The sequence below is a fragment of the Channa argus genome, chromosome 20 (genome assembly GCF_033026475.1).
Source record: "Channa argus isolate prfri chromosome 20, Channa argus male v1.0, whole genome shotgun sequence".
Classification (NCBI taxonomy): domain Eukaryota; kingdom Metazoa; phylum Chordata; class Actinopteri; order Anabantiformes; family Channidae; genus Channa; species Channa argus.
This window is the reverse complement of record NC_090216.1, coordinates 14,840,146-14,862,732: the sequence shown is the minus strand read 5'-3', so window position 1 is coordinate 14,862,732 and position 22,587 is coordinate 14,840,146. Positions and strand designations below refer to the sequence as shown.

The 22,587-nt window shown below is 40.0% G+C and overlaps 1 protein-coding gene across 1 annotated transcript in view; it reads right to left on the bottom strand.

Moving 5' to 3' along the window:
* shisa8b (shisa family member 8b) overlaps positions 1-22,358 on the bottom strand; it is a 35,513-nt gene extending 13,155 nt beyond the window's left edge. Inside the window, exons 1-3 of the mRNA XM_067489261.1 lie at positions 21,860-22,358; positions 20,719-21,401; positions 5,115-5,239 (exon numbers count right to left, since the gene is read on the bottom strand). Of these exons, the coding sequence (XP_067345362.1) occupies positions 5,115-5,239; positions 20,719-21,359 (766 nt within the window). The 5' untranslated portion in view covers positions 21,360-21,401; positions 21,860-22,358. The remainder of the gene's footprint in view (positions 1-5,114; positions 5,240-20,718; positions 21,402-21,859) is intronic.
* Between the last annotated feature and the right edge of the window lie 229 nt (positions 22,359-22,587).

The window sequence follows — 22,587 nt, the reverse complement described above, 5'->3', positions numbered from 1 at the left end:
ATCAACCCTGTTGGTTTCTTTTTTTAAATATGTTTTAATATTCGTATATGCTTATATGTCTTTCCTGTTTTTTTTTTACTGCAGCCTCCTTTAGTTCTTGTATGTTTTGGAGGTTTCTCCTTTAATTCTTCTCTTCAGCAGGTAAACTACAAGTTCTGGGTTCTGAGTTAAGTTCTTGTGATTTTTATGTTTATTTAATTTTATTTGAACAACAAATCTAGTCTTCACAAATAAAGTCCAAGTCTAAAACCAGGATTAGTCATTTAGTGCTACTCATTGTTTAAACCAGACCAATGGGTAAAAGAAAGACCTGTCTGCCACATGCTCCAATACTTTTGCTAGCTTCAAATTTGGGTCAAAATATGTTATGTTCTTTGTTGTTTACCATATTTAGCTATAAATAGCATTTACAAAATCTGCAATTCTGAACTTTAATTTCATGTGCATCTTTTTTGTTCTTAACACCAAATGTACAGCAAAACCCAAATGAATGGGCCTGGCTGTTCCTATACTTTTGGAGGGGACTGTAGGTGCACACATACACGAAGCAGACACACCAAGTTAAATGGTTCATGTGATGATCAAAGAGAGGAGAGCTGGTGAAAGAGAATGAAAAGCGCAGGATGAAATTATGTTGAACCCAAAGGGACAGGGAAGTGTCAGCAGTTACAGATTGATTTTTTTTTTTACAATTTATTTACGTTCTGCGTGTATAGTTTTCCTTGCATGTAGTTTCCTAGTGTATGTTTACATTCATGCCTTGATTCTTCAGTTTGTTTACTCTGGTTCCTCGTTTTTTTATTTAGATCTGGATGTTGTCTTTTTTCAGTTAGTAGCCCTATCTTTTATTTTCCTTGCTTACGTGTAGTATTCTTGTTCAGGTGTAGTTCAGTACTTCTGCTGCCCACTTTGTGTGTTTCCTACCCTCCATTTTAGTTAGTGGTTTTCTGTTGGTTCTTTTGAGTTGTCCTTAAAAAAGCCTGTTTTATTAGCATACTCTCTTCTCTTGGGGCCACCTCCTTAATACACACCTGATAGGATCTTTTAAGTGCAGAACAAGAGGATCCTTCTTAATGAGTTATGTAATATATCTGTGGGAATCACAGGCAGTGTGCAGTTATGGCTTCCTCTGTCTGAACGGTGGAGATGGTTACAGGCGTTACCGCGGCCAAAATTGACCAATTTAGTGTATGAAATGGTCAGAATAATTTGCAGCCCACATTCCTTTTAACATCTCCCATTTGGATGCTAACACAGCCAGACAAGTCACTTCACTAGAAAATGACTGAAGTCCTGTTTAAAATGTATTGACACAATAACCAGATGCTAAAAGAAAGACTACATTGTTTGAAATGCAATGTTTTGTGGCAGAAAGCAGTAGTAGGAAAGTGGCTTGGTGCTGCAGTAATATTTGCTATCATTTGGGAATTTGATTGGGGGGTAACAATCAATGAATATATGTAGACAGCCAAAACCAGCACCTTAGCATGCAATAATAAAGCAATGCCATACAAACATGAAACAGCATCTGCTTAAAATATTTTAGATACAAAATAATAGGATACAGGTTTCTCTGATCATGTGAATAACTTGGTTATCAATAAAATAACAAGTGTGCCAGATATTTGACTCCCCAGCATATCTAAAAGCATCACTTTAAACTAGTGATGCAGAAGCAGGAAACAAATTTAGATATATTTTCAGGAGAGCAGCCAAAGTGGAGTTAAAGTTTTTAGGAGTTAAATTATTTTCGATGCAATGGGGAAACCACTATCTCTCTCTCTTTCGCTCTGTCACACACACAAAAACACACACCTATACTTGCCGGCAGGCTTTTGTGACTTCACCTGACCATAAAATGCACTAAGAAATGTATAAATGTGCACCTCTGGGCATTTGTTTTTGTGAGAAATGATACATAAAAGGAGTCTTAATTGCCTTGGGGAAAGTGTAAAAAGGGGACAGTGCACTACATGGTGTCTGTCATCAGCAAGATAAATATCAACGTCCCCTGTATGTGTGTGAGCGAGAGAGTGATGCCAATAAGCAGGGGTAAGAGCTGAGAATGAAGGGAAAGTGGAGTGAGCGCTCACATCTGTCATCACTTAGATCATGTGAGCATCATCATTTACAGCTGCAGAGTCGCAGCAGACAAACCTAACTTAACTTTCACAAGCCGCCGCTCTGTGTGATAAGCTGAGTTGGTCATACCCATGCCTTTTTTCAGAATAATGAACATGACACAAGCAGGAGAGATTCACACAGAGATCATTAATTTACAAGAATAAGTTGTTTGCCTATGAGGACTCCAGGGAAGAGTTGAGAGGGCAGGACATCATTTTGGAGGAGACACAGATTTAAAAAGCAACTCTTCTGACAACTGGGGTACAGCTACAACAACAAAATGATGTGAGAGAACAAAAGGTGAAATTTATGTTACAAAGAGGGATTTTTTTTTTTTTACTGGGTCATGCTACTTCTGCAGTCATCTTTGATAAATAGGTCATTGCTTTTTGCTTCAAGCTTTCAGTCTGTAATGACTCATGTTTGCTGGAGAGACATCAGCCTGCTGATGGTTCATCATGGTAAATCTCCAAAATTTTTTTTTAAAGATTTGTGACTTCTTCACCTGTGTAGCCTTTGAGGGCACACTAAAACAAGAAACAACAGTGTCTAGAGCTTCAGTATTGTGAAGCATTTCAAAGTGAAGTGGAAACATGGTCGGTGTTAACTTAGGAGAAGAATTTTAATTAAATAATGCAGATTTTATCAGACCGTGATGAGTGAGCGCTGAAGGCCTCCACACACCCACATATTCACAGCAAGAGGAGAATAGTAGTTAATATTCACAAACATTCTTTAGAAATGTTGTCAGCTAAAATGCAAATGCACAATGAAATTGCTGGCCTACCTACTCACAATCTAACTGTCAGCTGTGAGCTTTTATAAAATGCTGAGTTAACTAGTCCCCCACATCACATTTGAATAAACACAGTGATGTCGACACGCTGGATAACTGAATGATTGAAGTACAAGCCGTGCAACTAGAGCATCCCAGCTTGAACTCTTGTTGGGGACCTTTGCTGCATATCATGACCCTTTCTTCCCTCATGTTTCATGTTTCTTCTCCACTGGCACCTGTTTGATAAATAAAGGGACAAATGCCAAGTAATACTTTAAGAAGAGTGTCCTTGGTTCCATTTATATTGGGACACAGCAGGATAAAAAAAGTGCATTATCATCTTGCAAAGCTGTGTCACCTATTCTACAATCAACAGCTATTGGTCATAGAGATCTGCTTAATAACATCATCCACAAGGAGAGTGGCAGCATCCTTTTTAACATTTAACACTTTAACACTCCAATCAGTGTGGTCAATTAGTCTGTGAGTAATGACTGTTGTGTTTTCCTGCCATGTTGTCTACCATGGAAAAACCAATACAGTTTATCTGTTTCTGCCCAGGCAATCTATGGAGTGTTCCACTTAGTCCTGTGGCTCCGATTGGAAACATTACATTTGTCTTCGGATACACAACTAGTGTGTGTGTGGACTGTAATTCACAAGTGACAAATACTTTCATCTGAGTACAAGGGGTCCAAGAGGAGCATAGAAGGGTAAACAGAGGAGGAAGACCTGGGACAGATTATCATGATTCACGTTATGAAGCACTGACACATCAACCCTTAAAACCAAAATGATCACATTTGTAGACAGCTTTCAGGTGAGTCTTCAACCATTTGAAGACTCATTTCTAACTTTCAACTTCTCAAACAATACCTGTTATTGTGTGTTCGGATGCGTTCATTGGAAAAAATCCAGCCACTGGATGGAGTTTTGTTTTGCTTTCTGTTTATTGACTACAAAGAGCCAGTGGACATTTTCCTCCTCTGGGAAGAAGCTGGTGTAATGTGTATAAATATGGAAAACATTAGCATCACTAGGTATCATCAACAACAGTCATTTCTGTGCCAGGTCCCCTGCTTTTACTACTTTCGCTTCACATTAACAAGCGACTCATCTCTCATGTGTCCACTGAAATAACTGTGCCACTCACTGTTTCATTTGAGAGACTTCACTAGGTGCTAAAATGATCCTGTGGTATGAGATTGTATGCCCAACACCCACCCAGAGGTGTCTGGATGATCAGGTCAATCCCATGGTTATCAGCAGTGGGAGATCTAAAATCCCTTGTTATGCTGTCGACAGCTAAATAGAAATTAAAGAGCAGCAACAGGAGAGAGAAACAAAGGTTGTAGGTCGTCGGGTGTAGCAGTGACCAAAGTTTGTTAAGCATGTGTGGACTTTTAGAAGCATGTTTTCACATAATTGCCCAGCATGTCTCCTTTCAACACTACCTGGGGATATGAGCCAAACTTTAAATGGCAGCACCAGCATAATTCTAACCAAACTGAATATACAGGAATATTTTTTATTAAACATATACTCTGGAACGTCACACTATATGATGTGCGTACATATTATTTTGACAGGTCGCAGCAGTTTCCTATTATATCACTATAACACATGATTCTGCAGATTTTCCCTCCAACCATGCATATCAAGCAGCCAGCAGAGATCATATTATCTTCTGAGATCAACTGATATGTGCACATTAAAAATTAATGATTTAATAACTGGAGGGCCAGAAATGGTCTGTAGTAATTACATACAGTAGCTATTTTGAGTAAATAAATAAATTCTCAACATAAATCTGTTTATGCTGCAGGAGGCCTCTCATATCCCTGCACCTGTCACCCTCTATTTGACACACACACACACACACACACACACACACACACACACACACACACACACACACACACACACACACACACACGTAAAGGTTTACATGCAGTCAAAAACCCATGCATACTAATACAAACCCATGGAGACACACACATGGTTAATGCTACACACACATCTAAGCAATGATTCTCTGATTCTCTTAACTCTGCCAAACAGACAGTATGTTTGCCATTATAATATCATAATATCATGGTAGGACGTCATTTGGCTTGTGAGTTTTAGGGGTCGCCCCGGCGTTACGTGTTCGGCTTGTTGATTTGGCATGAGTTTGTTTGTGTGTATGTGTGTGTGCACTTTCAGTACTCACCACTCCTGCTGCGCAGCATCCTGGCTGAGACTCCGTTGGCTCTCCCTCCACCAAGAGAACTGGCTGTGGCATTTTCCACGGAACTCCCCTCACCTCCCTGCTGCTTCAGCAGGTCTGTCAGTGTCCTGAAGACCAGCAGACACACACACACACACACACACACACACACACACACAAAGAAACATGATGGTGTAGCTGCTCAACAGGTGCTCTGCAATGATAAAAAACTGAATTTATAGTTTTTATTGCATGTTGGATGCATTATGCATGTTTTTAGAATCACGTCATCATCATTTTGTTGAAAAGAAAAAAGAGGAAATCAACCAAAAAGAATGCAAAAAAAGATTCATTTTGTGGCAGCTGTTTTTTAAACTGAACAAAAATCAAAAAGAAAAGAAAAAAGAATCCTGATATCTGCACAAACTGAGGGAAAATAGCAGGATGCCACAAAACCCATCATTCATATCATTCTTCAACTTCGCCTATTCTAAAACTCCACCACCTGGACGGTGAAGTAGACAACCGGCATCATCTGTTACGTTCACAGATGTGTATCCCACTGAGAGGGCTTACCCCAACAGCTGCTTCCACACAAACAGACCCACAAATGCACAGACACACGCCCACTCACATGCACAAATTCACAGCACACCCGTCTCGTACGAGAGGAGGAAGTGATTAGTTGTTTTCATTTGTGAGGTTCGTTTTGGTCGTAGTAAAAGTAGTAAGTAAGTATCTCAAGATGTTAATTCAGTTTTATTAAGCTGATATATTTCTGTTGTCTTTTTGGTATTTTCTGTACAATATTGTGCAGATTTGATGACTTTGTTCCTGGACAAATTCATAATCACCTAAATGCAGTTATCATATTGTCAGTGACAGTATTATTGAGTTTGTTGGGTTAGTTTGAGTTTAAATTAATGTTTGCGTCTTGGCTGGTAATTAATTGTAATCTTCACATACTCTATCTAAAGATAGTCTCAGAAATCAGGGAATGTGTCCATATCTGAGACACTGCTTCACATCATTTATTCAGTATTTTTTATTATTAGAGGGAATCTCCAACAATTTTACACATAAAAAACCTGAGCCTCTGACCAAAGTGACAACGGCGATTGTCACTTTAGCAACTTTTCTAGGCATTGTTGTCCCGGATTAAGTAACATTAATGAAAGTCTTGTTTTCTTCAGTTTCTTATAAGGGTGGAGCATTCAAACAAATATGTTTAACAGGCTCCATCATACTGGTTAAGATACATGTTGTTGAGGCTGAGCTCTAGGCATGAACACGCCAACAATGTGCTATGAGAAACAAAATGAATAGACTGATAAGAAGATACATAAAATATAATTTTCTAAGTACCTTAGTAGATATTATCATTGATCCAGTATTCTTCTTTGTCTTCCACCATCAAATTTAATGACACTAAGCTGTGTGAGAATTATGTATTTAAAAAAAAATACTAATTGTGCTTTCATATAAGTTTTTAGGGAATCATGAATTAGTGGACAGCCATGTTTTTTTGTGTAAACTGATAAACAGATGCATTAAAGTAGACACCAAACTATAGACATGAATAAAGACAGACATCACTGATACATTTGGGGATACTGATTTTTAAAAGTCAAGTTCACTTGTTTTACTTATTTTACATTGTATACATACATCTAAGGATTAATGTTTTAATTTCTATACTTTTAATACATTTTTATTAAGACATGAATACATTGTTGTTGTTGTTTTGACCAAACTGCAACATTTATTGAATGGATATTGGGAGTATAACTTTCACTTAGACTAAATACCGTTAGAGATGATTTTAATTGACACTGATATTGTATAGTGTCAAAAATAAATGACACTGTTAGCTTCCTCATAGTGTGAAATTTGAGTAACACTTACTCTCAGTAACTTTTTTCATTTGTTTCATTTTCACAGCTGTTCTTTGACAAACCCATGTATGAACGGGCTGTGCAGATCTGCTGCCACATGCTTTCGTATAAGTCTTAGGTAAGACATGCTTTAGCTTTCATGTTTAAACTCATCTGAAACAGCAGACAAAGTCTCCTGACTGTGATCTCTTGGATGTTGTTTAGATTGCACTTGTGGCTGAATTTCTGAGGCCTCAGCAAAATAAGCAGCTCCAATCTGAGGTGACTGCTGAGGATATGACTGAGCTGCTGGTGGAGGGAAGCAAACACACACTGAGAGTGAATGAGTTATTGAGAGCCACACACACACACACACACACACACACACAGAACAGCACTATACAGGACCTTAACTCTACTCATGTCACACCAGTATGTGTTTTAAGGAAGAGAGGAACAGTGGAGATGAAGCTTGTGTTTACTTGTGTTTGAAGGCTCTGGGAGTTTAAACTTGAGGACTTTGAGGAGGATGAGTCCAAGCCTCTTCTCAAGCTGGTAAGACCACAGTGCTCAACAAGACTTCGGCGTAACTTTGAGTCAGTGGTTCCATGACCTGTAAATGTGTTTTGTGTCAATGTGTCTCATTCATTGTTTTAGGTGTGGGAGGTGAACACCAGCATGAAGATGAGGGACATTGAGTTTGAAGCCAGACGGGTGCTCAATTCACCAGAAATTATCCCTCCTCAATTTTTGAGTCATGTTTGATACATTTATCATCGGTTCATGTGCTAAAGGTTGTAATGTCTCTGTGCTCTTTTGGAGTTTTTCAGCTTTCACTGATTGTAAACTACACACACCACGAGATCATCAGCCAGGCTCAGACGTATGGCAGGAACCTGCCAGAAAAGCAGCAGGAGGCTCTGAGTGGAGGTGGTAATGGAGGTAGTTCAAAAGGTCCTGCCGGGTTTCTGTTTGCCTACTTCCAACACCTGCTTCAACATGACCTCCAAGCAGCTCAGGAAAATGGCTATTGGAGCCACAGAAGCCGTTGAGTACCGGGTCACCTCTGCTCAAGATATCCCAACACCTTCATGGATGTTGCAGCAAAAAAGACCTGTATGCTATTCCAGCCTCAGAGTTTGTTTTCTGTTGTTTGATTGTTGTAAAGTAATTTTACAGTACTGGTTTATGCATTATTTTGCATTGATATTACTTGTTTTCAGTGTAATTATTCTAAAATAAAGACTGATGAATAAATCTGTGAGCATCTCAGGTGAGGCTTGCATTTGTAGATATTATCCTTAATGCAATATTCTTCTTGATCTTCCACAATCAAATTTGATGACACTGAGTCGTGCGAGAACTCGAAATTAATTTAGATTAACACTGATATTGCACAGTGTCAAAAATAAATGACACTCTTAACGTAGTTTCCTGACATTGTAAAAATTATCAGTGTAAAGGGGGTAAAAAAAAATATAGCCGAATTTTAAACTAGGATTTAAAACTACATTAAAACTGCATGAACTGTAAACATAGTCTGTGTGAAGTGGGACCATATGTTCACTGACTCGATATTAAAATTTACTCCTTAAGTGTTGCATGGACACTGCTAAATGGTCATGTGTGGATTCATGGTTTGTTGTGTTTTGGAGCCAAGAAATGCAAAGTAACAAGAACTATTAATTTACCAACTAAGAAACAGCTGATGAGCCATAAACAGACACACACACACACACACACACACACACACACACACACACACACACACACACACACACACACACACACACACACACACACACACACACACACACACACACACAGGCATACTCATCGCTTGCAATAAGCATATTTCCACTCTCTGTGCATTTGCTGAGTTTACAGTGTTGGTATTCACAGCCTTGATCAATAATTCAAACACTGAGGCTCCGGTTCTGCCAACGAAGCTCATGTGTTAGCTCCCTCTACCACAAACACACACACACACGCATATTCACATATATACCGTGTGCACAGGTACACTAAATACACACAGGCAACAGCCAGGGGCAACTTCTTCACACTCAACCTGCCAAATTGGCAACTATCTATAGGTGTGATGATATGTGAGTTACTGTGTCATTGATGCCAAAAAAACTGTTGGCGCAGGGACTTTGTTAATGACTCAATGCTGTTTGGATGCCAGAGAAAGCTGCCACAAATATCCCATGTAGGGAAATGTCTCATGCGTGTTTAGTTTGTGGGTTTTGTTTTGTAAGTAATGGGCCCTAAAACTCTACGGTATAATGTATGATCTAAATATAGCGACATATGGTGCATGTGTTATCCCATTTTACATTAATTAAAGGCATGTTTTGAAATGTAGAAAATTGCTATTATAAGTTAAGCACATAAGACATGTCAAAGAAAGGTTATAACCTACAAGAGAAGTGAAGCCAACAATAAGTCTGTGAAACACATGTTCCACTCTAAAACTGGAAAGTGCTTCGGGTAAATCCCCAAATTCAAACTCTCTGTGGGTTCTGATTTTGTAATAAAATGATATTCATTCATCCAAATTTATTCAGATCTTAATCATCTTATTGTGAATCCTTGTGTGCACACTCACTGTGCATGGTGTGTGTTTGTGTCTTAGATTAGGACATGAAACATGTCTCCTTTAAACATTTGAATCAGCAACAAAAAGACTTTCAACGCGTCAGGATCTTTCTCTATACAGATTTAAATCACTTTCTCCCTACTTCTTTCTTCTGTTTAGAGTTCTTTTTTTTCCCCTGTTATCTCATCCCCCCCCACCACCACACACACACACATAAATACAGCCCTAAATCTGTCTCTCTTCCTTCTCCCTCCTCTATAAACCATACCATTTGTTTCTCTTTCTCTCTCTCTCTGTTCCTCATCCCCTCTCTGACTCACTTCTGTGCAGCGCCTCAGGCCTCCACACTCTCTTCTCTTGGCTCACCGCTCAAACAACTTGATGATTTAGACTTTTAATCTGCAACAAAAACTGCACCTGTCTCCAGGCTATGTAGTGTTTATGGAAGGTTGGCTGAACTTCTTGAGAGATTCTGCAGACGCCTTGATGGCCGTGCAGGTCGTGGTTGCCTGTGTTGGTTGAAATTAATCAAGTACAAACCAGTTCATTATGAATGAACAGGTGCATATTTGTTACAAAAGTGCTGCTACTGCCTACTTTTTGTCTCCTTGTTCTTGGCACGTGACGTACATTTTTGTGACTTTCACTATTTCACTATTACACTGTATTTTTAGCCATAACTTGACTAAACTGTAAGAAATCTGGGACAAGAAGCACTTCAGTTAAATTGAGCATGTATCTTCCAAAGTTGTAATTTTTTTACTTCTCAGGTAGATAACAGAGTTGACTTGGAAGTGAATTTGTCCTTCACAGATTCAAAGAGTGCAGTATTTTTTTTTATCCATTTGATAAAACTTTCTCCCACTCTACACTTGGATTACATTTCTGCATGTACGACTGGAGGCGACGCTTGTTCACCTCTTACGTACCTTTTGCAACGGCTTATGATTGCATGTGACACATGCCATTCTTCAGCAAATGGTAAAAGTGGATGATTTTTAGAGAGCAACACTTTAAATACCTAAATCTTTATAGATTATAGAAGTATCATGTTTATACCGTATATTCCCTGTTACCTTCATGTGCTTTTCTATCACCCTATAACATGTTACATAAGAGAAATGTCTGAGATCAGTGAGACCACCATTGCCCATGATGTGAGACTTTGCTAACGATCACTTACCCGTCCAGATCTCCCAGATCAGAACACACAGTAACTCTCTAAACAGAGAAATGCAATGACATCCTCTTAATAGCTACACATGTACATACACTTACATACCGGATCATTTCTGAAAATATGTTAATAAGTGTTATATTTTCCCTAATTTACACCACTTTTTACATTATATAACTAATACATGGAGTTAGAATATTAAACAGATAAAAGTAAATACTGTATATGTGAGCTGTGTTGAAAGTGTGTTTTGTGTCTGACCTTCTCCTCCACACACACAACCACACACTGGAACAGACCTGTGATGATTTTTCTTTCTTTTTCTTTCTTTTACCAAAGTCACTTTTGCAGATTTAAGACATCATCCTGATACATCAAAAAGAAAAAAAAACATCTGTGAGAAGATTACAAACACAAACAAACAGTCTGCACAAAGACATGAAGCAGTTTAGTGATTCTGCAGTGGGTTCAGCTATGTTTGCTTGATTCTCTCAGAAATCATTCATATCATTTTAGACTTGATCCTGAGCCTGGCCAGGTACCATTATTAAACATGAACTCACTGAATTGATAAAGAAAGAAATTTAAACATCACTTTGATTTATTATTTTAAAATAATTACCATCAATTTCTCCTTGTCCAGTTTATTTATGCACCAAATAAATAAACTCACAGGCTAATGTTCACTGCACCTACACTCACATCTGACTGCGTAGTGAGCTGTGATCACACGCTGCATGACAAACAGGATTAGTGGTGACACATGCTGCATGGTGGTTTTTCCACATAACCTAACATATGGATTATTCAGCTGCTCGATGCAAGAGGCATCAGAGTGTTGGTACAGTTTAATGTTTAATGATATGGTTTAATGTTTTAGTGGTTTCATGTTTAACAAGCTAACCTTAAGCAGAGAGGTGGCATTTTTTCTTTTTTTCTTGGTGTATTGTGGTTTTATAGTTACTTAACATTTACCCAAAAGCCAATATAGTTTGGGCTGTTGTTCAGCAGTTACATTGCTCATAGTGAGTTTTTCCCACTTTAATGCAGATCTTACCGTATGGATTTTTCTCTTTTTGTGTATCACAGAGGAAAGCAGTGCAGTTCTTCAGTGATTTGTCACTTTTCAACCTCCTGTGCATAGTTATCTTGGTTATTATCCAGATGTTACAGCCAACCATCCACGTAACTTAAAGGTAACATTTTTCATCTAGCAGTGACCCCAAATACTTTCCCCAACTCTGAGCAACTTTTGGTTCCTAAAACTAACCAGTTTGTCTCAATTTTATATTATTGCTTTAGTTAAGTGTTGTTTTAGTATTGTAACAAACTCTACAACCTTTTCCCTAAAACTAATAAAACAACATTGTAGCTTGATCCAAAATGACACGACATTGTGGTTCATAATGTTGCAAATCAAAACCTACTGAGCCCATTTAAATATATAGCAAGTACCAACTGGATTACAGGTGTGGTTCTGAGCCGGACAGATAATGGCCATTGAAGGGTGTAATAACATCCAAGGCTGGTTAACAGGAAGAGGGTGTCATCTGATTTAGATGTGGCCCAGACGCTCAGAAAATTCAATTACAGATTTGACCTTCATGACCTTAGCAAGGAAATCGTGTTGACTCTTTTAATATGAGCCCAATCTTGGAAGAATATCAGTTCTTGCGCAGTTTTTAAAGCATTGAGAAGCTGGAACAAGTCCTATAAAAATGATTCTGTTAATCAGCAGCCTAACCCTGAGAATCTGTGCTGAGAAGCTCGGCTGCATGTTTAATTAATTTTCAATCTGTTTTTCAGTCAGCAGAGGGTCCCAAATGTGGAAACAGGAGACGGTGGTTCCTGTTGAAAAACATTCCTATCCCAAGTTATTAAATGATGATAGACCTGTACCATTAGGCTCACTGGTTATGAAATCATTTTAGAGACTAATCAGAAAGCATATATAGTGCATCCAGAAAGTATTCAATTAACCTTTTCCACAGCCTGATTCCAAAATGGATCACATTCATTATTTTCCTCAAAATTCTACAAACAATACCCCATAATGACGACGTGAAAGAAGTTTGCGAGTTTATTAAAAATCACATGTACATAAGTATTCACAGCCTTTGCTTAATACTTTGTTGAAGCACCTTTAGCACCAATTACAGCCTCAAGTCTTTTTGAGTATGATGCTACAAGCTTGGCCACCTATTTTTGGGCAGTTACTCCCATTCTTCTTTGCAGTACCTCTCAAGCTCCATCAGCTTGGATGGGGATGGTCGATGCACAGGCATTTTCAGATTTTCAGAAGTCTGGGCTCTGGCTGGGCCACTCAAAGACATTCAGAGTTGTCCTCTTGCCACTCTTTTGTTATCTTGGCTGTGTACTTAGGGTTGCTGTCCTGTTGAAAGATGAACTGTCACCCCAGTCTGAGGTCAACAGTGCTCTGGAACAGGATTTCATCAAGAATGTCTCTGTACATTGTCCTGCATTCATCTTTCCCTCGATCCTGACAAGTCTCCCAGCTCCTGCCGCTGAAAAACATCCCCACAGCATGATGCTGCCACCACCATGCTTTACTGTAGGGATGGTACTGGCCAGGTGGTGAGTGGTTCCTGGTTTCCTCCAGACGTGACACTTGGAATTCAGGCGAAAGTGTTCAATCTTTGTTTCATCAGACCAGAGAATTTAGTTTCTCATGGTCTGAGAGTCCTTCAGACAAGCTGTCATGTAGCAGAGTGCAGAGTGGTTTCTGTCTGGCCAGTCTACCATACAGGCCTGATTGGTGGATTGCTGCAGAGATGGTTGTTCTTGTGGAAAGTTCTCTCTCCAAAGAGAAATGCTGGAGCGCTTTCGGACTAACCATCTGGTTCTTGGTCACCTCCCTGACTAAGGCTCTTCTCCACATCGCTCAGTTTGGCCAGCCGGCCCACTCTAGGAAGAGTCCTGGTGATTCCAAACTTCTTAGATTTACGGATGATGGAGCTACGGTGATCATTGGGACCTTCAATGCTGCAGAAGTTTCCCTGTACCCTTCTAAGCTGTACCTCAATACATTCCCGTCTCGGACATCTACAGACAATTCCTTGGACTTCATGGCTTGTTTGTGCTGTTAACTGTGGGACCTTATATAGACAGGTGTATGCTTTTCCAAATCATGTCCATTAAACTGAATCTCCCACAGGTGGACTCCAGTCAAATTTTAGTAAAATCTCACTGATGATCAGTGGAAACAGGATCCACCAGAGCTCAATTTTGAGTCTCATGGCACATGAATGAATAGACGTTAAGTGCTGTGAATACTTACTAAGTGCACTGTATTTTGATAATCGGTGTAAATTGCAACTGATGACACTCTACAGATGTATTATTGGAATGGTCCTTACATTATCTTTTTATCTGTTGCTTTGTTTCTCAGTGTTTCTCAAAAAAGATCACTAAACAGGATTATCAAACAAGTATAAAATCATTAATAAAATGTGTGACCTCCACAAAAAGCTCGGCCGCTCTCTTTAGGCAGCTACGAGCCAGAACCAACATGTATAAAAACTCTTCCATCCTCTTCTCACTACGCAGAAATGACACAATAATAAACTGCAATGCAATACTTTATGTCATGTACTTTTCTCTGCTGCTGCACAAACTTGATTCTTAAATCTAATTTTTCCATTATTATTTCCCCCTATTAAAAGAATTCAATGCAGTTAACTGGTCATATATGAGTTTTCAAAACTGCCAGTATATATTTATCTGAGTTATTATTGAGCTGGTACAGGTCGCACGGTGTGTATTTTCATGCTAACAAGCTAAGCTGTTTAGTGTTCAGCCACTTTGAAAATGAAAAAACAAACTAACAAAAAAAAAACACCATTCTGTGATGATTTCTCAGTTTTCAAGTGGACTATATAGCTTCTGGGTTATATGCAGCTTTTTGATGCAGGTACAGTCTGTTTGGTTTTGTTTTCATGCTTTTGGCAGAGCAGCTGCCGAGATTTTTCTTTATTTGGTCGCATTGGAAATGGAAAGCATGCAACCTATTTCCTAAATTAAAAGTTTTCTAGCAGCTCATATAGTTATCTTGGCTGCTTTTAGCTGGTTTTCATGCCTGTTTGCAGCTGCTAACAGATGGCCCATTAGAGTATCAAGAGGAGGATGAAATGGAGCTACAGGGGCCGGTTCTCTGTGAGTCTGCTGGTCCTAGAAAATCCACTGTTGACTGATATTGGTTTGACAGACAAACTCTTAATCTTGGAATGAACATCCTTAAACTGTGTTATGCCAACTTTAAGTTTCCACTTAAAAAGCTGCCAATCCATCTGAACTTTGCAGGCGTTCAGCATTTTAGCTTCAACCTAATAAGCACAATTACTACAAAGACTAACACGAACGCAGCACACTGCCAAAACCTGAAGTTACTAGGCGCTGACCCACATTTAGGTGTCTGAGGGCCTGGTGAAGCCCAGCAGGACTGAAGAGGAGCAAGCAAAGAAGGAGAGAGGAAGGTATAGCAGCTGGAGGGTGAACACTGTCACATCTGATCCAGCATGGAAGTATCAACTTCTATGTCCTCTCAGTTTGGGAGGAATTCGGGCAGGCCCTGACGCCGCGACGCATACGTGTGCACATTTTAACACATTTACACACAAGCTTACATGCATGTAGACACGCTCCCCCGCAACTTGGCGGCAGGTGAGAAGTGACGAGGAGTGACAGCTAAACCCTAGGGGTGATCAGAAGGAGATGGAGGCGAGCTGAGAAAAGTGGAGCAGGAAAGAAACAAACTTTTAAGAAATTTCATTGAAAACGTCTATTTTAGCTTCTTGGTGGAAACGTGGCAGGTATTTAGGGCTCACACTGGTGTGATTTGCTTCCTGCCTGGAGTGTCTTATTTTTACTCTCTTTTAAGACCAGAGAAAGTCACAGAAACACTAGTGACTACAAAAAAGTGGTGCTCCTCAGTGGGCACTGTTGTGCATGTGTGTGCTGCAACTTGCATACACATTGGACATCAGAGTGTACATGGGGTTACGCCAGGAGCAAAATGCATATTTTGCCTCACATCAGTGAAGTACATGTATGTTTTCAAGATGATTAGACATGATTTTCACCTGTTTTGTCTATATTCACGAAACTTAAAAACTCTATGCAGGCTATGCAACTGGGTCACTGCTCCGACATCTAAAAGCATTGCAAGTCCCTCAAAATCATTTACAGGTTTGTGATCCTTAATATATAAACTATAGAAACATTGGACTGGACTACTATTATTTTGGAGAAATATCATATTGTTTTTAGTGTATTGATGAACGCAACATGTGGCAATATTTTTCAAATCTGTCCAACTGAGACGTATGACATCACTGACTATGATCTCTCGTTTTGAGAGAAGACATGGATGGGCTCTTTATCCAAAAACGCATCCCATTAAAAAGCTGGAGTGAAAAAAAAGATTTAGCTTGGCAGATTATGTAAAACCTCAACGATAGTGTGCATCCTCTTCAAATCTAACTTGCTTTGTCATTTCATCTATTTCTGTAATTCGTTATCCACCCCCAGTTATAGTTCAGCAGCTTGCAGTGCTGAGGAACATCCGCAATATCAATTCATTAACAACTTATTAACAGAGACCTCTATTAGTGCCAAGACAGTTCTATTTAAATTATGGTTTTAATTGTTATGCACAATGTAAAACAGCAGACGGTTAATCATGTGCTAAATTTAACAACATTTGATAGCTGACTAAAAACTGAGAAATTTGTGACCCTATTAGACCTTTAGAGAAACCACGAAGTCTGTTGATATTCTAAAAGGTCACTAATTCCTCCCTTTCTAATAAGCAATCAAGACAGCCTAACAATCTCTTAGGAAGTAAGATGAAAATATTCAAGGTGTCACATGTGAATAAACAGCCTGAATGTCGAGCCGCTTGTGATGATGTATGTACTGTTTGTACAAATGTATGATGTCACAGATAAACAAAATGGCTCAAAAAGGGTCAAATTATCACTAAAAATCACATCAAGTGGCCATAAAAGCCCTGACACAACATTGCAGTGTGTTTGTGTGTGTCACACCAAGAGAGACACTGAAATGGAAAAGTGATCTCATTTGTTGCATGCAGGGACAGTCCATGCATATGCCCACACTGTATTGAATATTGCTTATCTGTCTGCTTTAAATCAGGGCAGAGCGGCTCATCTCTTTAAGTGACACTGTCCTTCATTACATAACATGAGCACTATAATGCTTGCTGACACATGCTGGAGACAGACCACATGCAAACACAGTCAAACATGTAGATCCATCTGTGTGTAGTGTTGTGTTTAGTCACTGCCGCTGAGTGAAGACTTCACAATGTCGTGAAGAACACCCTCTAAATGTCGGCTAAAAAAAGTATGATTTTTAACATCGCATAAAAGCAGTTGAACAAATTAGTGAGGTATAGTCTAATATCTGACTGTTTTTGTCTGTATTTATTCAATCATTGGTCAAGGCACATGGCCGCCCACCCTGAGCCTGGATCTGCTGGAGGTTTCTTCAGTTAAATGGAGTTTCTCCTCTCCACTTTTGCCTAGGGCTTGTTCAAGGGAGGATGTTTGTGTTTTCTCTATACATCTTTGTAGTCGTGACTTTATTCTGTAAAGTGCCCTGAGATTACTTTGTTGTGAATATATATAAATAAAGTTGAATTGAATTGAATATAAAAATACAGTGTTCCTGTTGACAGCAGCTGGACTGCTGGGGCACAAAAATGGCCCGATAGCTACATGCAAACCCATTCACACATGAACGCACACACTTGCACTTTTCCCATATTTGCACACTTTCATACTCACATGCTGACCTTTCTTTGCTCAAACACCAGAATAATTCTATATTGTCTTACATATATTTCTATACATAAAAACACATTCCCTAGTCCCTTACTCTTACCTTGTCAATCACACCCCCAACGATAGTTTAAGGTTACTAAACCAAACATGTGAACACACAAACAAACACACACTACTTGAACCATGTGACCTTTGCTGTCACCATGTTGGCTTAGGTGCTGTATGGCCTCTTGGCTTTCCTGACCTCTTACTGTAGTGATCTGAACCATGCTCACAACCTAAATGCCACCATCATTCTTGTTTTTAATTGAACTATAAATCACTGCGTGTGTGTGTGTGTCTGTGTGTGTGTGTGTGTGTGTGTGTGTGTGTGTGTGTGTGTGTGTGTGTGTGTGTGTGTGTGTGTGTGTGTGTGTAAAATTGTGAAGGTCACTGGTGTTTGTTTACTCTCTCGGTGTAAAGCCAGCCCCTCTCCAGTTGAGACCTTTCATTAGTCGTGACATGTATGACCCAAGGCAATGGTCTCTGTTCCCTTTGTTGGCTGAGGATCCGTGCAGCATGCAAACACACTGAACCTGGCTCAACTGAAAGACTGGGAGCTCTGTGTGTGTGCATGTGTTTGTGTTTGTGTGGGGGGTAAATCTGAGGATCACTTTGGATTTTAAGTTTCAAAGCTGATTCAGGGGGAACTGAAGGGATTTTGGAGCAATAATCATCATTTGCATGCAGGATGTTGAGCTGGAGGAAGAAAAGGTGGTGGGAAGGAAAGGAAGGGGAAAAAAATAGGACAGGTGCAAGGAAGTTTGAGGGCATGACAGGAACATGCAAAGTTGCCTTTTGTGCTATGTCACATAAATAGATCTCCAACGCTTTCAGTGGGCGTTTTACACCCCATGAAGTACATGCTGTACATAATGTACACTTTTGGACCAGGGATTTATGTCAGCAGGCTAATAACTGAACAAGCATGCCGGCAGAGCAGTCCAGAAATGGTAAAGCTGTAATCTTGCTGAAATTTGTTTAATCTCAAGGAGGTGCAGTAATCTGTGGAGATGGGCTCATGGAGGAAGGGTGTTTATGCTGCCGGAGTGTTTCTATTGCAGAGAGGTGCTACCCTGCAGGAAATATTAATCCATGCTGTGTGTTATCCGTCGAATGAGTTTTGTGACTCAGGTTAATGGGGAAAAGGAGCAGAGCTGCTAGCTGAAGGAGAGTGTTGCTGTTTATGTGTCGTCATTCTTAATTAAAATGCAAAAAAATTAAAAAATGAAAGCAAACAAATGAGAGGAAGAGATAAATAAGATGTGACACAGAAAGGATGCGGGAGAGAGTATGTTTGGAAACTGAATCTGATGAAGAGATGGACATATCAGCAGAGGTTGTGGAAACTAGTTGCTTAGTTGCTGCCTCCGGTTGGTGGTGAGGAGAGGGTACAGAAAAAACGTGGAAAAAAAGAGGAAAAAATAAAACAAAAAGTAGGAGATGAGTCGCCTCATGGAAAGTGGACGAGAAGTGTGAATTGTGACACAAACTGTCGATGAGGATGAGGGGAACAAGTGGCACATGGGGAAATGGAGGTCTGAGGAAGGAAATGGGATCAAAGACAAAAAACAAAAAAGGGATAAGGAGAACAGGGAACAGAAGAAGGAAAGGCCGGCATGGGAAAGATGGTTTTGAGATGGAAGGGGGAGAATTTTAACCTGTGTTGTGCACTGTTTGCTCTAATTATTTCCACAAGGAAACAGTACAAACTCCGGACGATGTTTTTAACCCAACTGCAGCGGGAGTTTGTGTTTACATGTGTGTGCATGCTTGCAAGTGTATTAGTAGAAAGGAAGAATGGGATCAGACTGCAAATGCTAAACATCTTCTCCACACAAGGTTGTGCAATCCACTAAAGTAGGAAATACAGACCATTTAATCATTTGTTTAACAGCGTAAAAGTGAATTGACCATGTGCTTTACATTTCTTAACACCTACAGCAGCAAAAATACCTTGGTCAATTTTACTTTTGAAAGGTTTTTTGTTTATTTCAAATAAAAATAATGCTTACAAGCAAAGCAAGACATGATAGACATGGGGTGGAAAACACAGTCATACAAAAAACACAAAAATGAGAAAAAAAGGACAACACAAACAAAGAAGCACAAAGAAAAAAATGCAAAATTAGAAACAATAAGAAATTTATTTGCAAAAACACAATAAGGGCATATTGTGTGTTTTGTGTTATACCGCTTACGGTTATACAGCACTTTATAACTATAGTCTAATTCACAAAATGCTTATTAGACTTATTGTAGAATAAGATTTTACATATGTTTTCTCTGTGACTCAGTTTTAAATTGTACATGTGCAAGCAAACAGACCCAGATGCACATGTGTTAGTTGGCCTACAGATACACATTCAAAGTTGGAACTTGTAAATTCCAAGCTGGTGGATTGTGTGTTAACATGTTGAAAAAATGTAAACTGAAACTCGCAATTTATGAATTTTTTTCCCTTGGTTTAATTTTCTTTGGTTTCATTTGCGGTAAAGTCAAAATCTCCAACTTTCCAACGTTCCCTCAATGAATCAGAAAACACATGCAATTACACTCCTACTCATGCACATGGACATGCTGTAAATATACGCATGCACAGACATATATACACAAACTACCCGCAGGTTTGTTTCAGTCTGTTCCCTAAAAGAAACCTCCCCAACACACACTCTTCACACACTAACCACCACCACACACACTTAAGCTCAATTCATGTTTTCCACTTGTTGGTGGATGAAGACTATGAACTCACATTTGGACGTAACCCTGCTTATACTTCATTTGGGTATGTACGTAGACAGATGATGGTGACGTCTGACAGCAACCAAGAAGTTTTTGTTTGTTGTGTTTGGATGAACAATGGAGTTGAACAACTACAACACTGTACCAAATTGTCAGGTGTATGTGCAGATGATGTACTGGCAGTGCAAACAGTCTGCACATGTGCTGGCTTTTGGGCTGCACATGGATATAGTGCCCTTAAACCCTAATAGACTTGGGAAGGTGATGAAATTAATGTCACACATACTCTAGTCATCAACTGGATGTGGAAAGCATGAACTGGCCTTAACACATTCATGCTCCTCACCTGGAATTAAGGTCTGCTTGCGCTGCCCCTGCTCCTCCTCCGCTAACTCCGCGGCTCTTCTCCAGGCCAAGTTTGGTGAAGATGCCAACCAGAACCATGATGGCCACCACACCACAGATGATGTACACGATGAGGTGTGTGCGGTCCCGATCCTGGTCCTCCTGGCCCTCAGTCAGGGTAGCCACCGGCTTGCCAGTGTTGGCCCAGATGGGCGTATCATAGTTGGAGCAGATGCTTTGGTCCAGCCGCTGCTGGCGGAACTGGCAGCAAAAGCGGTAAAAGCAGGTACCGCAGCAGTAGAGAAAGACTCCGGCGTTACAGTTGAACGGTGGGTCCCATTGGCCCATCACATCATAGTAACCCTGGCAACGGGTCCCGCCAACTGGGAGGACATCCTCGTCATCTGCATCTCCACCACTGATGGGAGTGGAGAGCCCTGTCTCCAGAGGAGTGTTCTGAGTGGTCTCCACATAGGTGGGAGTTGTCTGGTTGGCCAGATTGTTGGAGGCAATGAATGGGTCAGCCTCAGTTACTGTCACCGTTGTGACAGATGGGTCCTGGGTAAGGGCAGGTCGAGTGAAAAGTAAGAAAAGGAGGAAGAACCAGAGAAGGTAGTGGGAGGAGGAGTGGGTGGATGCCATGATGGGTGAGAGTGCTTCTGTCCAACGTGTCCTACCTGCTGGCTTTGGACAGGAAATGACAGAAGTTTGGAGACATGTGGAAGAGTGTGGACAAAGGTCACTGAAGATTCTTTTATTCTCCACAAGCTCATCAAACAAGGCAGAAAAAGATTCCTGAGAACCAACACTGCTCTTTTTCCATAAAGCTGCTTTTTGTAAAAGCAACAATAACAACCAGTTTACAGCACCGTCACTGATTTATTTATTGACCTTACTGCTTATGTAGCCAATCATGAAAAAAGGACAGACAGTTGAAACAGGTCAGAAAGAAATACAGTGACCTGTGATTATTACTGATTTGTTTTAAACGTTTGGATCAGCTGTTCAACTGGTGGAGTTGTTGCTTTTTAAGTGCGACACTTAAAACACAAAAACATAAATTTTTGAAGGAGTTATCATAAATCACAACATAACTCAATCTTATAAAAAATTGTGGTGAACATCACTTTGTGCACTCTCACCTATTTTTGTATTTGCAATCTGCAGACTGCCGACCTCCTCCACAGCGATTCTTCCCTAAAGTTCAAGGGCTATATATTCCCTCCGGAAATATCCACAAACTTTACGCAGAAACATTTTCCTTCGAGTGTCCCCGCAGTTTTTCTCTCTTTTCCTTATGTGTTCTCCATCATAAGCCGGGGGCTCGATTCGGGGGATTCAGCAAACACAGAGCAACACGCTCCTTTTTCTCCTCTTCACCCTATTTTCCTTACTCCACTCGTATCACTCTTCTTCTTCTTCTTCTTCTTCTTCTTTTTTCAGAGCTGCTCAGTCAGTGCTGGCAGGTGTGAGTCCAGACCAGTCCAGGATCTCCTGCTGCCAGTACTCCTGTGCGTTGTGTCTACATATATGGGTGTGTTTGTGTGTGTATGAGTGAGAGAAATTAAGTGAGAGTGTGTGTATGTATGTGTGTGTGTGTGTATGTGTGTGGCTGCACTGAGCGCTGCAACAGTTCAGGAACCAAATGAGATCTCCTCCTCTGTTTACTCCTCCTCAGTGCTAGATAGATAGAGAGAGAGAGCGAGAGAGAGAGAGAGAAGGGGGAGAGTGTGTATATGTGTGTGTGTGTAGGGGGGGGGGTTATATCCAGCTGCATCTCCCATCATCCCCAGAGGAAAAAAGCCTAGAAGGAGAAAAGAGGGAGGACATGGATGAGGAAAAAAAGATGAGGAACTGGAATGTGCATCTG